Source organism: Homalodisca vitripennis, chromosome 3 (assembly GCF_021130785.1).
Source record: "Homalodisca vitripennis isolate AUS2020 chromosome 3, UT_GWSS_2.1, whole genome shotgun sequence".
Classification (NCBI taxonomy): domain Eukaryota; kingdom Metazoa; phylum Arthropoda; class Insecta; order Hemiptera; family Cicadellidae; genus Homalodisca; species Homalodisca vitripennis.
The window spans coordinates 196,933,913-196,952,702 of NC_060209.1; the positions used below are offsets into that span (position 1 = coordinate 196,933,913).

Genomic DNA, 18,790 nt, shown 5'->3' on the forward strand with positions numbered 1-18,790 from the left:
AAACATGCAGAAGTAATATCATACTTACACAAGGAGATTAATTACAAAACTATTAATACATCTTATTATTACAATTTGAAGACTACAATTTATAACTTTAAGTGAAGAAAAACCTATCTTATATTCAGAGAAATTACAATTTTAAAATAGTTGTTAATTTTTGTATTTTATTTTGGTTTGTAAAGAGTTTGAATCATGTATTTTGTGGTGCATTTTTATATAATTACTACGAACTACGAAGATATTAAATCTTTCCAATTTTGACTGTAACTAATGAAAGCACGAAATTTAAAAAAAATCGAAACACAGTATTTGTGTTTACAGAAGTAAACATACGATAGGAAATTTTAAAATTACTTAATTTTCATTACCAATAAAATTGTATTTATCATTCAATTATTTTAATTTAAAATTAAGTGCCAAACGCCGCATAATGTGGTTATATTTAAATGTCCATAGTATAATTCAAGTTTAAATTAAATTTTATCGAGAAAAGAATAGTTTTTTGAATTACAATAATTTACATTATTTATTGACAACAAAACATATCATGTTTATTGACAACAGAACAAATCCTTCATCGGAAGCACTATAGAAACTCCTCAAATAGAGTAAAAAAAGCTATGGAGATATAAACAAGTGTGATACAGTTTATTCAGCCTGAACTGTAGCTTCCGCCAAGAAGCAGGCCACCATTGTTCCTTCTTCGTAGAACTCCAGTCGGCCTCTATAGCTGCCTTTGTTAGCGATAGTCAAGGGCACAGAAGCTGTATCAAAGTGGGAGTCCTTAAAGTTGTAAATTTTCTGGAAACAAACATACAGTGTAATATTTGCTATAAATAACAAATGTATATAAATGAGTACACTACACACAACAGCTAACCAAGAATACAATTCGATGCAAGTAACAGCTAATCAATATATGCCACTATATTTAGTACAGCCTACGGTAAGATGCAGCTGGTTAAAAACCAAGATTTCAAATGGCAATGCATTGCATGCAGCAACTGCTAAAAATATAACTTTCCAATAAAACAGTGGACTGCAACTAAATGATAATATTTTAAGATAAAAGTGTACAAAAAGAAACAGCTGAAAAAGATAACAATTCAAAATAACAATGCACTGAAAGTAACAGCTCACCAAAAGATAACAGAGAACAGTGAATTGCATGAAGCAGCTGACCAAGAGATAATATTTTAATAGCACAGTCTAGAAGAAAATACAATAAAATAACACTCCATAAGAAATTGCACTAAAAATAGCAGGAGACTGAAACATAACAAAAAAGGGCATTGCATGAAGTAGCTAACTAAATATAACATTCTAAAAGAACTGTGTACAATAAGAAAAAACTTACAATACGATAATACTCCACAAGAACAGTCAACTGAAAGGAGTAGGTGACCAAAAGATAACATTCAAAGAGACCAGCGCACGACAAGAAACAACTGACAATACTCCACAAGAACAGTCAACTAAAAGGAGTAGGTGACCTAAATATAACATTCAAAGAGACCAGGGCACGACAAAAAACAACTGACAATACTCCACAAGAACAGTCAACTAAAAGGAGTAGGTGAACTAAAGATAACATTCAAAGAGACCAGCGCACGACAAGAAACAACTGACAATACTCCACAAGAACAGTCAACTGCAAGGAGTAGGTGACCTAAAGATAACATTCAAAGAGACCAGGGCACGACAAGAAACAACTGACAATACTCCACAAGAACAGTCAACTAAAAGGAGTAGGTGACCTAAAGATAACATTCAAAGAGACCAGCGCACAACAAGAAACAACTGACAATACTCCACAAAAACAGTCAACTGAAAGGAGTAGGTGACCTAAAGATAACATTCAAAGAGACCAGGGCACGACAAGAAACAACTGACAATACTCCACAAGAACAGTCAACTGAAAGGAGTAGGTGACCTAAAGATAACATTCAAAGATACCAGGGCACGACAAGAAACAACTGACAATACTCCACAAGAACAGTCAACTGAAAGGAGTAGGTGACCTAAAGATAACATTCAAAGATACCAGGGCACGACAAGAAACAACTGACAATACTACTCCACAAGAACAGTCAACTGAAAGGAGTAGGTGACATAAAGATAACATTCAAAGAGACCAGGGCACGACAAGAAACAACTGACAATACTCCGCAAGAACAGTCAACTGAAAGGAGTAGGTGACCTAAAGATAACATTCAAAGAGACCAGGGCACGACAAGAAACAACTGACAATACTCCACAAGAACAGTCAACTAAAAGGAGTAGGTGACCTAAAGATAACATTCAAAGAGACCAGGGCACGACAAGAAACAACTGAAAATACTCCACAAGAACAGTCAACTGCAAGGAGTAGGTGACCTAAAGATAACATTCAAAGAGACCAGGGCACGACAAGAAACAACTGACAATACTCCACAAGAACAGTCAACTGAAAGGAGTAGGTGACCTAAAGATAACATACAAAGAGACCAGGGCACGACAAGAAACAACTGACAATACTCCACAAGAACAGTCAACTGAAAGGAGTAGGTGACCTAAAGATAACATTCAAAGAGACCAGGGCACGACAAGAAACAACTGACAATACACTCCACAAGAACAGTCAACTGAAAGGAGTAGGTGACCAAAAGATAACATTCAAAGAGACCAGCGCACGACAAGAAAACAACTGACAATACTCCACAAGAACAGTCAACTGAAAGGAGTAGGTGACCAAAAGATAACATTCAAAGAGACCAGGGCACGACAAGAAACAACTGACAATACTCCACAAGAACAGTCAACTGAAAGGAGTAGGTGACCTAAAGATAACATTCAAAGAGACCAGGGCACGACAAGAAACAACTGACAATACTCCACAAGAACAGTCAACTGAAAGGAGTAGGTGACCTAAAGATAACATTCAAAGAGACCAGGGCACGACAAGAAACAACTGACAATACTCCACAAGAACAGTCAACTGAAAGGAGTAGGTGACCATAAAGATAACATTCAAAGAGACCAGGGCACGACAAGAAACAACTGACAATACTCCACAAGAACAGTCAACTGAAAGGAGTAGGTGACCAAAAGATAACATTCAAAGAGACCAGGGCACGACAAGAAACAACTGACAATACTCCACAAGAACAGTCAACTGAAAGGAGTAGGTGACCAAAAGATAACATTCAAAGAGACCAGGGCACGACAAGAAACAACTGACAATACTCCACAAGAACAGTCAACTGAAAGGAGTAGGTGACCAAAAGATAACATTCAAAGAGACCAGCGCACGACAAGAAACAACTGACAATACTCCACAAGAACAGTCAACTGAAAGGAGTAGGTGACCAAAAGATAACATTCAAAGAGACCAGGGCACGACAAGAAACAACTGACAATACTCCACAAGAACAGTCAACTGAAAGGAGTAGGTGACCAAAAGATAACATTCAAAGAGACCAGGGCACGACAAGAAACAACTGACAATACTCCACAAGAACAGTCAACTGAAAGGAGTAGGTGACCAAAAGATAACATTCAAAGAGACCAGCGCACGACAAGAAACAACTGACAATACACCACAAGAACAGTCAACTGAAAGGAGCAGGTGACCAAAAGATAACATTCAAAGAGACCAACGCACTTCAAGGAGCATTGGATAATCATCCTTGAACATTTTTCAAGCGCTTTTAATTATAGAAGTTAAAAGATAATAGTAACAAGATATAACTATATATTCCGAATAAGCTGCATACATTAAATTGATCTGCAATGGCGTTTATACTTAAATACTTTGCTATTGTAGATATTCCTTTTCGTTTGTTCTTAGAGATGGGCATGAATTTCTACCAAACATTTAACCATCTTTAGTATGGTCCAATTGGAAAGTACAATTACAATTAATAAGTCACAGTGTTTTACTACTATATAAAATAGCATAATTTTGTTTAGTATTACTTTTTTGGTTTTCATAGCGTACAATTCACCCGCTGCGATAAAGCTACAATTATTTTTGACATTGGTAAGAAATAGCTCCAGAGACGAACAGGTAAATATATATTACTGAATGTTGATTACGGGCGCGGAAAGCTAAACTATTTTAGATTTTCCACGTACAACAAATATTATCCCAATTTAGCACAAGAAATTGACATAAAATCGAGTAGATTATTAAATTATCCTTAATGACACGTAACTAACTCAACTACACTCGACATACCTTAGGAATAGGACAATTAGAAACGTTCATTTCCTGAAAGAATGGGCTCCAGGGCTTTCCTTTCTCGCCAACGTGACGGCACAGATTCTTCTTCTCGAACTTCATGAAGAACTCGAAATTGTCGTTCACTTTCTTCGACACTATACATTTGAACTGTAACAAGTCGACAAGTGGAATAAGATCGACGAATAAAGTAAAATGTATAAATACGAGTGAGTGCAAATAATAATGAATCATGTTTTGTTGTCTCATAAATACCTGATAGAAACGAAACTAATTTCCCGTTTATTCTTTCCGAATAAACGGGAACGTAACTACGCAAAACCTGGCATGGTTGTAGTTTATAATGCTCAAAACTATTTTTAAAACAAAATATTTAGGAATTTGTGAATATTTATTTAGATCTTTGTATTATTAATTATACGATTCGATTACATAATATTTTGTATCTAGTTGGTACCGTATACAGAGCCAAAATAATAATAAAATACATTTACTCAGCATTTTGAAAAACACGCGTTTACAACTATTTCGATATTTTATTTTTAAGGTTTATAATTGTTTAAAATTTGTTTAAAATTTCAACATATTTTCGTTTCAAAATAATATGCCAACCAATAACACATACCAAAAAACTACTAAACTAATAGTAAATTATATATTCTTGGTAGCAGCACTCCATAAATCTCTAACAAGTATGAAAGATGTATGTTTAAATTAATCTTATGTATTAAATTACAGGTATATTCGACATAACATTTAGACGGTTTATGTGGGAAAATATGCTTTAGAAAATTAATTCCGAGAGAATATCTTGAAGCAAAAAGAAAATATCCAAAACAGTTATCCTAACATCCCTTTTATTTTAGATCAGTCCAAGAGGCTAAAATTAGATTTAATTCAGTCAAATTAGATATAATTATTTACAGGCTTTAACTATTTAAAAAAAATAATTCAACCTATTAAATGTTTCATCCAAGACGTTTCTGCATTAATGATTGGGAATAAATGATTCTCTAATTCGTTTTATAATTCCTTTCAGAAGTCTAAAGGGTTCTTATTTTTTTGCAAAAATCCAAATTACAAAGGACTAAATCACGTACTATAACGTGGTATATTTTCTACAGCAATGTAAAACGTTATCCCAATACCCCCAGGGGCTTCGAAGTGTTTATCTTGAAGTTAACGTCGCCCACTAAAGCCAGATCGGTTTTGCTCTTCTTCTCCACTCGGAGAGCCGAGAGGTCGAACGCTTCGTTCTTGAAGCCATCACAGTCCTTAATACCGCCGTCCCAGAAAACGTAGTAGGCTGCCTGAAACATCAATTCATGAGAAGTAAAGAATAACAAACCGTGTCAGGAATGAAGAAGAAACAAAAGATAGAACAGAATTAAATTTTTGTAATTTTGGTATAACAGTCCATTATCAATCAATGCTGTGGACGAATTAAAAAAAAATCAATGCCCAATCCAAAAATTGGAATAATTAACTGTCTATTGCTGTTCAACTATACCATTCTATATGTACTGATAACATTCGTCTCTGCCAGTCATTATGTGAAATGGCTAATAATTTTTGTCAAAGTGATTGATAATGCTTTATTTATCACTTTATCCAATCATTATACATTTTATCTGACTGAAGTTGGTCAAAGTGATTAATGATTTCTTTATTTATTACTTTATCGAAAACTTGGATTGGGTTGAGTTGGGTTAGGTTGGGGGGGGAGGTTCGGTCATGTTACATCAGGATGGATAAGATTAGGCTAGGTTAGTCAGGACAGGTAAGGTTAAGCCATGTCACTTCGCAAGGCTCTTTTCACATGACTTCCCCCACCATCCTAAAACTATTACTCTGATCATCTTGAGTTAGCTACGAGTTATACTTATAAATATCTGATCAAAGTATTATATTCATGGGACTATACTTAGTTTAGACAAATCGCGATATCTATTATGTATAATGACTGGTTAGAGTAATTAATTTATCACTTTGACTTGTGAATTGGGTTACCATGTATCATAACCAGAAAGTTATACATAATGATAGAATAATCACGATTATTGTACATATTCAACATATTCACCATTCTGATAAAAGAAAAATAAGATTAAATACAAATATATTAAAGGTATTTTGTAAACTTAAAGAAATAAAAATAGCTTTTTTCTTCAAGCTTTTCTCAGTACCAAACAGTTTTTCAGAATGACTTATATAAAATGTATTATATATACTTTATAAGTACTTTAACAACCAAACGTGCGTGTTTTTCAAACTTTCTATTATGAAAACATGTATTAGCAAGAATTTTCAGTGATGAAGACAGGAGTACCTCGGGGCTCAATCCTTTGACCTCTAATATAACTCCTGTTACACATTAATGATCTTCCTGATTTTCTTCTTATGGAACACATTATTCATTCACTAGACGTTCCTCTTCTTGTACAATAAATCTAGATGATTTTTCCATAAAATTAATTCTCTAATACTTTCCCAGCACGTATTTAAAACTCGCACCTAAACTAGTCCAAATAGATTTCTGTCTCAAATGGTTACCCATATTAATTTTCTTGTAAAGCAGGTAAATCTGGTGTTTTATCTTCAGGTGCTTATTTTCGATAGCCTCCAAGAAAACTCCCAGAACTGGGTTAATGCGGCTTGTTCAATTTAGAATCAACAACAGAATTAACAGAAGAGCTCTGGGGTGTTCTTAAGACCGAAAAAAACCCTGACACTAGTGGCCAGTCTCTTCATTTAAACACTGTTATTTTTACTGTTGAAATGATTTTGTCATTTTAAATCCCATTTATAATACTTTGCATAACAAATCTTGAAATTAATAAATTATAGCAATTAAGTTGAAAGAATACCACCGACCATTATAACAACATTTAAAAAAGATTATTGTTTGAAGAAAGTTTTAGTATTCGGCTTGGAACTCCCGAGAACAATAGAATATATGAAAATGATTTAATTATACAAGATCGAGCTAGAAATACAATTCATAAAAATAATTGCCCAAGAAAAGGAGATTGCGTCAGAATACAATTCATTTTCATAAATGTATCAAAAAACCATTAAAACCATGAATATTAATACTTAAAATCAAGGTATGTTTAAGTTAATTATTTCCTAACAAAAATGTTCAAAATGTACTGCGGTAACTGAAATTGAAAGTTAAAAACAATAAATCGTCTGGAAACGATAACGCTAATAGTTACATTTCAAAAAGATTTCCCAAAATATATTGTTCCACCTCTGACATATTTATTCAATCGGAGTATGTTAGAAAGTGAATTTTTATCTTACTTAAAAATATCCGTTATAATTCTACCGTTTAAATTTCGAAATAGAGAAAATAATAAGTGTTTTAGACCTATTTGATTGCTTTCAGTGTTTCGCCAAAATATTTCAGAAAATAATCAAAAACCAATAATTGATTTTCCATTATTTTGTGGCTATGTCTGCGCAAAGTATTTCGGATTTAGAGAAGGAATAAGTAAGAAACTACTTTGAGGATATTTATGATTGCCTTAATTATGGAAAAAACATTTGCAGCCAAAAGCCTTTCATACAGTAGATCATAAAATATCATTGCATAGTTACGGTTAGCGAGTGTGAGAGGTCTGCCTCTCAAACTGTTTTTTAAAATTACTTAAAATACAGAAATTAGTGTGTGCGAGTAGGAATAATATACGGTGATACTGAAACAGGGTTGAATGTGGCGTGTCTCAAGGTTCATTTCTGGGACCCATTTCTCCATGATGTACATAAATGACTTATGTAATGGAGGATTAAATGGCAAACTGAACAAATTTTGTATGTGATACAAAGTTGACGTATGTTACAATTTATAAATCTATTCGTAGACAAATGAATGATTGAAAAAATTATAATTTTAGTTTAATAAGAATACAATGCTTCAAGTTAAAAGAACTAAATTCATGATACTCTACCTGCAGGGTACTAGTAACTTTGATATGGTATCATCATTTTACGTTGTATGCAACTAGCGTCTGCAATAGTATACAGATTAAAAAACCTGATGTATGCAAATACCTTGGACTGACCATTGACTCAGATTTATTTGGGTTTGCCGGGAGGGTGCCCCACCCCGGAAACTGCAGACCTAGGACACCGTTGGACGACCCGCCCTAGCAAACATCACTGATCCAACAACCGCCCTAGCAAACATCAATGACCCAACGACCGCACTAGCAAAACATCAATGGACCCAACGACCGCACTAGCAAAACATCAATGAAAAACTACTGCCCTAGCAAACATCATTGACCCAGCGACCGTCCATCCCGCCTGATCACGCTGTGAAACCACGCCAAGCAAATGTTCGGAAAGTTAGTCTCCATCAACTACCCTACTGCACAAAAGCTCCCTGTAAGCTAGGAGCACTATTTGTCCGGCAGTAATTAGTATTATTTCCAAGAAACTACCTAAAGAGGGGATTAACGTACCCGTTAACATGTCTGGCGTTAAATTTATCTTGCAAGGGCCATTTAAATTCACTGAAAAAGAGTTTTATATAAATATGTATATGTATATTGAGTGATATTTCCTCCGAACATGCTGCTTATTGTTTACCACGCTTTATTACAACCAAAGACTAAGTTATGGGCTTTTATGCTGGGGAGGTAAGTGTATATCCACGCTAAAACTTCTCATTACCTTTCAAAAATCCTTCCTTTGCATTATTATTATTATTAAATAAAGATGAATCATTCATGACCACTATTTGTAAATTTAAAAATATTTTCTTTGCGAAATCTGAACATATACAAGGTATTGAAACTATTGTTTTTATAAGAGGGTTTTTTTCTAACCCAGCTTTCACACATAATACTAGATATAATTTCTGAAGTTTACTTGTTACAGATTCAAAACCTAATTTAACTATTTCAAAATTGTTTTAAATTTAATGCTCCAAAATTGTGTAATCCGTTAAAATACAAAAACTAGCATTAAAACATTGTTAAAAAAGATTAAACATTTTATTATTGTCAATGGATGATTGAGAGTTCTTTCTAAAAAGTGTTGAACAAAATAATGAATTCTAGTAAATGTTTTGATTTACTACCTAGTTTTTCAAACAGTGGTTTAAGGTCTTTTTTTATTCTTTCCCTATTACTTGCACAATAAAAGTTTTATATCTTTCTTATTAATGTATTATTTATACAAGGGTTCAATTTTCATCGAGTTTCCTTTTACTGTGTTAGTTTTTAGGCACCCTACATCGGGATTTTGCTATTTCTCTTTCTGGTTTAACAATTATTGAGATTTATTATAGTTCATATATTTGTTTATTTATTTATAAATCTGTAAATATTTCATGATTAGTGCTTTTATACTATTTGGTTTTTTTATTTATATCAATATTTTGTTGATTTTGTTTATATTATATAATAACATCTATTTTGAACGAATGAAGAACTAATTTAAACTTAGACTCAAATTCTTTTTCGCACAAAACCCAGAACCCATCATCGGACGCTAGGTCTTGAGCGTATGAGTAGCGAGAGGGGTGAAGCTCTAAACTGAACGTCGTAACACAGTAGCTAAAATAGCAGCTGTATGATATTTAGAGGGAAAGTGAGAGATATTGTGTCACAATAATATCCTATAACATATAGGAAGACTCCAGCAATAGCGTCTGCTCCTTCAGACAACTTTCTCTCAGGTGAAGCTCTAAACTGAACGTCGTAAAACAGTAGCTAAAATAGCAACTGTATGATATTTGGAGGGAAAGTGAGAGATATTGTGTCACAATAATATTTTATAACATATAGGAAGACTCTAACAATAGCGTCTGCTCCTTCAGACAACCTTCTCTCAGGTGAAGCTCTAAACTGAACATCGCAATACAGTAGCTAAAATAGCAGCTGTATTGCATTTGAATGGAAAGTGAGAGATATTGCGGCTTAATAATATCCTATAACATATAGGAAGACTCCAACAATAGCGTCTGCTCCTTCAGACAACTTTCTCTCAGGTGAAGCTCTAAACTGAACGTCGCAATACAGTAGCTAAAATAGAAGCTGTATTGCATTTGAATGGAAAGTGAGAGATATTGCGGCTTAATAATATCCTATAACATATAGGAAGACTCCAACAATAGCGTCTGCTCCTTCAGACAACTTTCTCTCAGGTGAAATTCTAAACTGAAAATCGCAATACAGTAGCTAAGGTAGCAGCTGTATGGCATTTGAATGCAAAGTGAGAGATATTGCGGCTTAATAATATCCTATAACATAGGAAGACTCTAACAATAGCGTCTGCTCCTTCAGACAACTTTCTCTCAGGTGAAGCTCTAAACTGAACATCGCAATACAGTAGCTAAAATAGAAGCTGTATTGCATTTGAATGGAAAGTGAGAGATATTGCGGCTTAATAATATCCTATAACATATAGGAAGACTCCAACAATAGCGTCTGCTCCTTCAGACAACTTTCTCTCAGGTGAAATTCTAAACTGAACATCGCAATACAGTAGCTAAGGTAGCAGCTGTATTGCATTTGAATGGAAAGTGGGAGATATTGCGGCTTAATAATATCCTATAACATATAGGAAGACTCTAGCAATAGGGTCTGCTCCTTCAGACAACTTTCTCTCAGGTGAAGCTCTAAACTGAACATCGCGATACAGTAGCTAAAGTAGCAGTTGTATGACATTCGTCCTATATGCTTAATGCAGCTATAAAGTTACGGGTATATAAACTGAAGTGACAGAAAGGTTTATAATTCCAATTACAAAGAAAGTATAACCAAATAAATTAAAACCATAGAACAGAGTTCTTACCAAAACGTAGCAAGAACACCTGAACTCAACGTTTTTTGCCTTATACGAATTTTTACTGATGATACAGATAAGAAAACTTAAGGGTGTTTATAAATTTGTATGAACACTTATAAAATCTTAGGTAAAACGAGGTAGTGGTACTGGAAACAACATAGTTCTTACAGAGAGAGTTATATAATGGAGTTCGAGTCTCCGTATTGAAAGAAAAACAATACGCGATGTTGAAGTGTACATTCTTTGAGTAATAGTGTAAAGTATCTTTGAAAATGGTATATGCTATCATCTTTGTACGTGGTATGCAACTAGTGTCTGCAATTGTATAAAGATTAAAAATAACTGATGGATGTAAATACCTTGGACTGACCATTGACTCAGATTTATGTGGGTGTCCCGGGAGGGTCCCCCACCCCAAGGTCTGCAGAGTCCTTGTGAGTTGTTACTAAAAATCGTTTGAAAAATATAATGAATTCTAATGCATGCCTTGGTGTTTATATTACCTTTTATGGGTTTTAAAATAGTGTTTTAAGGTCTTAATGATTCTATATCCAAGTACTTGTAGAATAAATTTTATATAACTTTCTAATTAATATTTTATTTATACAGCGGTTCAATTTTCCATCGAGTTTTCTTTTACTTTTTAGACTTTTATTAGGAAGTTACAAAGCAACATAAGTGTGAAACCCAGCCAATTAAGTTATAAAATTGGATTTTGTATTTAAGCATTTTGTATAATTAAGTTTATAAATTGTATTGATATTATTTACTTTAAATATTTATTTAACTTTTCGTTTGTACTGATAAAAAAAGGCAGTGGTCAATTGTGGAAATGAGTAAATAAGAAATTAACAATAACTAATAGTACAAAATCATTTGGCCCAAATCTGTAGGCATTATTGACAATGAACACATATCTGCTGGATGAAACTAAAATTCTTGTCCAAAGAACGAATTAGGACAGAAGTTCAAAGGAAAGGGCGGGATTAGAATATAGTATACTCTAGTTGAACAGATAACTGCAAGAGCGCAAATATAGGCCTTCCAATAATTTTTTTTCCTCAAACAAAACCCATCATCAGGCACTAGGTCTTTAGTCTATGAGTATCCACTACTCATTAATCATACGTGAGGGTACAACTAAGTGAACATGAAAAATCGACGACCTAGCATCAATAAACAACAATATTTGTTTAGAACAAGATTTAGAAATATTTACTGATAGCTAAAAAGGAAATTTTTGGAAGCTAATAATTCATTAACTAAAATAAAGAACTCTGAAAGGAAAGGAAGGACATTACGTCATGATAATATCCTGTAGGCTCTAAACTGAACATCGCAATACAGTAGCTAAGGTAGCAGCTGTATTGCATTTTAAATGAAAGTGAGAGATATTGGGTCATAATAGTATCCAATAATATATAGGAAAACTGCAACAATAACGTCTGCCCCTTCAGACAACTTTCTCTCAGGTGAAGCTGTAAGCTGAACGTCAGGTTACAATAGCTAAAGTAGAATCTGTATGGCATTTGAAGGGGAAAAGAGAGATACTGTTTCATAATCATATCCTATAGCATATAGGAAGACAACAATAACGTCTGCCCCTTCAGACAACTTTCTCTCAGGTGAAGCTGTAAGCTGAACGTCAGGTTACAATAGCTAAAGTAGAATCTGTATGGCATTTGAAGGGGAAAAGAGAGATACTGTTTCATAATCATATCCTATAGCATATAGGAAGACAACAATAACGTCTGCCCCTTCAGACAACTTTCTCTCAGGTGAAGCTGTAAGCTGAACGTCAGGTTACAATAGCTAAAGTAGAATCTGTATGGCATTTGAAGGGGAAAAGAGAGATACTGTTTCATAATCATATCCTATAGCATATAGGAAGACAACAATAACGTCTGACCATTCAGACAACTTTCTCTCGGGTGAAGCTCCAAACTGAACATCGCGATAACAGTAGCTAAGGCACTGGCATTTGAAGGGAAAGTGAAATATATTGGTTCATAATCATATCCTATAACATATAGGAAGACTCTAGCAATAGGGTCTGCTCCTTCAGACAACTTTCTCTCAGGTGAAGCTCTAAACTGAACATCGCGATACAGTAGCTAAGGCACTGGCATTTGAAGGGAAAGTGAAATATATTGCTTCATAATCATATCCTATAACATATAGGAAGACAATTGCGTCTGCTCCTTCAGACAACTTCTCTCATAAACAATGTAACATAAGCAAAACACGATCTTTAAAACTACTTTTTTTGGCGTAAACAATGTTTATTATCACAGTAGATTTGTAGTATTATTAACATGGGCTTATGTATTTTGTGATTGTTTGTGTAATAAAGAAATTTATCTTCTTGGACTTCATCGTGTTTGGATGTTATTACCATAAATATTAACTGTCATAAAACTAAAAAAAAACTATATTATATAGTTTTTGAAATGAGAAAATAAGAAATAAAAAATTACCGGGAGTAGAAAATTAATTCTTCTAAATACTTTTGTGGGCATGATTGACCCTGAACATGTGTCCACTAAATGAAGAATTTGAACTAAAAATACTTATGAAGTTGAAACTAAATTCACTTAAAAAGCACAAAACTGGAGAAGTGAGTTTATGAGACTATAAGAATTTACGACACTATCTATATGCATCTATTTATTTATCCCAGAAAGAAACTTGTTTTATCAAATCGTACGGGAAACTTTCTCAAAGTCAGTTTAGATCCTATTACTTCTGATTTGGAAGTAATGAAATGAACCATTGCACACCCTAAAGAGATTAAACTTCGCATTATCACCTCTCAAAACTTGAATGATCACCTCAACAACATTGATTGATCGGAGATGTTTCCCAAAAGTGATCCTATACAGCAGATACACTACACCCTGCGAGTCTACTGCAGTAGCAATAGGTAGACTGGCTACAGGGAACAAGCAGCAGTACAACTCGAAAGTTTAACCTAATAAACATCAAACAATTTCAACACGCTCTTTTCACCGGATTAAGAATTCGAGTTGTTGAAACTACAGCAATTCTTGAACGAATGACACGACTCTCTGTATTATATTAGAACAAAGACAGAAAAACAATCTGAAATAAAGTCATTAATTGAAACGAATTTATTTATTGAGAATTTTTTAAGAATCATTTTTAAATCAAGTTTGAAGTAAAAGGTGATTTTGAACAAAACTACGGCAAATGTCCGAAATCCTAGAATCCTCTCAAATTTGCAATAGTCAATACAAACTTTACAGAAAGAAAAGGTGATGGGTTTCTGGGCACGAGCAAATTTTACAGGAGTATCTTCTCGCGGTGATAAGAGGTTGACGTTCTCTTGGAAGAAGCTGAATTACAAAGCTCCTTGGATTACACCTGGATGGTGGACAGACAATCTCGATATGAACTTTAGTTTAAATAAAATTAAAATGGCCAATGACGAATCTCTGTCCTATCCTTGGACTGTTTCATTTTATGATTTATACTTATTTATGCAGACTACATTTACCTATCCAGCATAGAAAACTGTTCAGTATGTGTTTATAAAAGCAAGTCAACACAAGATCTTGAAATTTCATCATTCACTTGAAACACACACATTGACTTGAATTCATGAATTCAGTATTTCACTGAAGTGAGTATATGTTTCACCAGTGACATGTTACAAGCTTCGTCTTCGACCACGTGATGATGTATTGCGACCTGCTGCTTTGTGGATGAAATCCTTTTGGAGCTCCACAAAGTTTCTGAGAATGAGATTACACTACGTCATTGGTGTGTTAATTTTCTAACCATAACCTCGTCAAGTTAACTGAGGCTGCGAGATCTCGGCATTAGGTAGAGATTAGCATAGGAAGAAAGTTTCCAGATGAGGATACAAGCTTCCATGTCGGTAGTTACCAGATATCGAAGAATCCAACAGACTGTCCTGATCTTTTGACTCTGCTTGAGTTTCGTGCGCCTCGGGCAACACGTTCACAAGACGTGTTTTTGCAGCCGTGCCTCGCCCTCGCTCTACAAACAACACAGCGCCATTCCCTCGGCTGATGAGGTAGGGGAATGAACTCTGTAGAAATGTGGACTTCTTTGGTTCATCCTTTCAGCCTTTCCGCAGGAGCGTACTCAAAATCATGTGTAGTGCTAATCCGTAGGTGAGCGAGACTTGATCATGGTTTAAATTGTTGAGAAAAATTTGCCTGTTGGGTTTGCTTGAATGTTATTCAGTTATCTGGCTATAGTTGTTATAAATTCTGTTTATGTTATTTTTTTATCGTTAACTGTTAGATTTATTGCTTTATTTATTGTTGAAAACTTTATAGATTTATTCTTGCTAAATATTGTTATGGTTTATTTTCTATCTGTTCATAGTTTATTTACCTTGTTATCTACCGTCTATAGTTATTCTCTTTGTTATTTATGTGTATAGTCATTCTCCCTGTTACGTACTGTTACATAGCATTTCCTTTGATACGCTGTTACAAATAGTTTATTTCCATGTTACATTGTTAGGTATTTAAATTATGTTCAGGTTTTTGTTTATTATTTATTTTTATTTTTTGCGTGAGGAAAATGTTTGAAATTATTATAAATTTGATCGTGTATGCTTAGTGTGAGAGTTATTATTCTAAATGTGTTGCAACTGACTTGCTTTATCATGGTGTGTATCACTTGGTAATATTATTATTTGTATTTATATTTTAGTAAGTATATTATTGCAGTGTTTCTGGTCAGTTTGTTTCTATGTCTTGTATTGTCAGCTATGCCGTCTTATTGTGTGAAATATTGTGTCAAATATGTTGTAAGAATTATAATGGTTTACCGTTGGAAATGAATAAATAAATAAATCCAACATGTCCAAAAGAACGCATCATCACCGCCGAAAAGTGTGAAAGCAAGTCTATCATCACTATCAGCAACAGTGATAGCTCAGTGACAGCGTCCAAGTCTACTAAGAGGGAGGTATTGTAATCGATTACTGCATCATAGCATTTCTTTTTACTATAGCTCAGTCTACGTCGTCCTGTCGTATTGAACTCTAACTTATATGTAGATAATTCAATAATTATTTATTGTCATTATTTAACAATAATACAAAATATTATGCCATGCGTCACTATAATCCTATTTTTCAGCCAATAACCTTCAAGTGCTAAAAATTTGAAATTAAAAATAAACAAACGTCAAATTAAAAAAAAAATATTCAATACATTTCACAACTATACATACACACACATACTTTAAAATCAACTACTAAGTCGCACACCATTCAGCTCCCCACGTGTTTCAGGTCCGTCAGCGTTGTTTACTGTGTTCTAGGAACTTACCCACGGAAGAAATATATGTTTCCTATTAAGTATCCTTTCCACGCCTTTTTGAATTTTAATTAATTTGTGATACATTCGATATTTTCTGGTAACAATTCATCTGAGATGGAACATGGCCATGAAGCTGTAACCTGTGTTGATCAACTCTGTAGTTTTCTATAACTCTTTTATTATAAACATGAGCATCCCTACCTTGCACCAACGTACACTTGAAACAACAGAACATGCTCGTCTCAAGCACGTCCAACGAAGATGATGTCAGTAATATTTGATTTAGCTTAATGATTTTACATTATTTTTATTTATATTTTAACTGCTTTATTGTTATATCAACTGTGCAGAAACTATGTGGAAATCGCAAAATGAAAAGTTTATCGTCAACAACTTCTTCTTCATTGCTAAGCTACAGTCCACGCGTCAGCTAGAGCAAAATAAATTCTACAACAACGATAACCATAAAAGTTATTATTAATGAGTTAGTAAAGAGAGCTGCTCTCATGCATGTCCGGCAGTTCCCATGCGTGCCGATACCGACATTATGCAAGCATGTATAATTACCACTTCCTGCGCATGACATCTGCACTGTTTTCCAGTTTAATATCGTCGAAATAAAAAAGTCATTTTATTGTCTTCGAGTAAATACATCCTGTTACACTTATTTCAACAACTCCGTCAGTGAAGTGGACATAAATTACGGAACAGTAACAAAAACCGCGAGAAATTAACAATGTTGAAAATATCTTGTTAATTACTGACTAGGAAAAAAGTTGCTTTTTATCATCAGGAGTGAGGAAAATTTACGGACCAATTCTGAATCCTTGTAGCATACCGCGATTGACAATTCCAAAGCTTCCTCCCACAACACCATCTACAATACAAACAAATAATCGATACATACTTGTAGCAGACGACTTACCAGAGCGGGTGGTGTGCGGAGGCGTGCGGCTACGATGTGCAGCACACAGCAGAGCACACCAGCAGCAGTAGCTCCTGACACCATGGCGGCTGCAGTCAGAGGCATGCAGTAACACATGTCACACACCGTGCCATAGCACGCACTGATAGCAGGAAACACTAATAACACTAATTGTAGCCTCACACTCACACTAGTGGTTCTGTTAATGTGATAGACAAAGCCAGTTAAACAGTCAGATTCAATAGAATTAAACAGTTGGGTTCGTCTATTAATCAGTGAAATTCAATTGAATTAAAAAGCCTTGTTCATGAGAGTTAATGGAGATCTCTACACTATCCAATAAGCGGTGTGCAAGAAACTAGGCAACAATAATCATTGATTGGTGCTGTCTGTATGGCTACCCTAAGGTTGTATACTTGATACTGCACAGTAAAAACAAAATAAGCTATAAGGCACTTTACTCCTCAGGGGAGAGGGCTGGAGGATCTAATGAAAATATCTACACTAACCAATGAGGGATTTGAATCCTGTGGACCAAGTGCGTTATGTATGCGGCAAAGCCTTTAGAATGCTCGGTATGCTGTCCCGACTCTCCCCCCTTCTACGTAACCCGCAGACTTTAAGAGCCATATACTGTGCGCTGTTCGGCCTCTTCTGTTGTCTGGGCCCCTCATCAAGATTACCTTAGACAAGAGCTTCAGGTGTCCAGAGTAAGTTTATTAGAATTGTTACGTTTAGGATGGGCTTCAACTATGATGAAATGCCAGTGTCTGATCTGGAGCGTGTCCTTAACCTGAACTCCCTGGGGGAGAGAAGAGATGTCAAAGATGCCATGTTCCTATAAAGCTGGTCACCAGTGCTATTGAATCTCCATTTCTTCTGGAACGTGTGAGCTTTAGACGTCACGGGCGTACGAGATCCATGGAGTTGTTCGCCAGGAGACATCACAATTCCTTCCTGGAGGTGAATTGTGCAATGGAGCGGGTTCAATGGCTCTGTAACCACATCTCCAATCACCTGGACTTCTTTTCTGCTCTCCTAGCCAGTTTAAAGTTTCTGTTGAGCGCTTTTTGTTGCTTGGCTGCGAGCGACTTTGTTCGTTGTCAGCTTGTGTTTTTTCTCTTTTTGATGATAATATTGTGTTATTGCTTGTATTTGTTTTTACTTATTTGATATTGTTTTTTTCATTTTGTCATTGATTCTTGTGATTGATATTGTTCTCTTATGCAGGTTGGATTGTTGTAGAAATTATTAGTTATTGTTATTTTTATGCATATTATTTATATTGCTGTTGGTATTACGATTCTCTTGGTTTTTTTCTGTTATTGCTTAAGGCTAGTTGCACACACACCGATTTTGGACGACCGATTTTTTACCGGCCGTCCAAATTCCAATAGTGAACTGAATGAGGTAACGGAACCTGGCACACACGCCGACAGCTGATCGGCGCCGGTAAAATGCCGGTGAGCAGCCGGCCACTGCCACTGCGTACCGCCGTTGCCGGTGACGACAGTG

The 18,790-nt window shown here is 34.9% G+C and overlaps 1 protein-coding gene across 1 annotated transcript; it reads right to left on the reverse strand.

The window, feature by feature from the left end:
* Positions 1-552: 552 nt before the first annotated feature.
* On the reverse strand, positions 553-17,401 carry LOC124358783. The gene is made up of 4 exons (XM_046811080.1): positions 17,276-17,401; positions 5,374-5,535; positions 4,223-4,375; positions 553-804 (listed from the first exon to the last, which is right to left on the reverse strand). Exons 1-4 carry the CDS (start codon positions 17,390-17,392, stop codon positions 652-654), a joined length of 585 nt encoding a protein of 194 aa, XP_046667036.1. The 5' UTR covers positions 17,393-17,401; the 3' UTR covers positions 553-651.
* Positions 17,402-18,790: the final 1,389 nt, after the last annotated feature.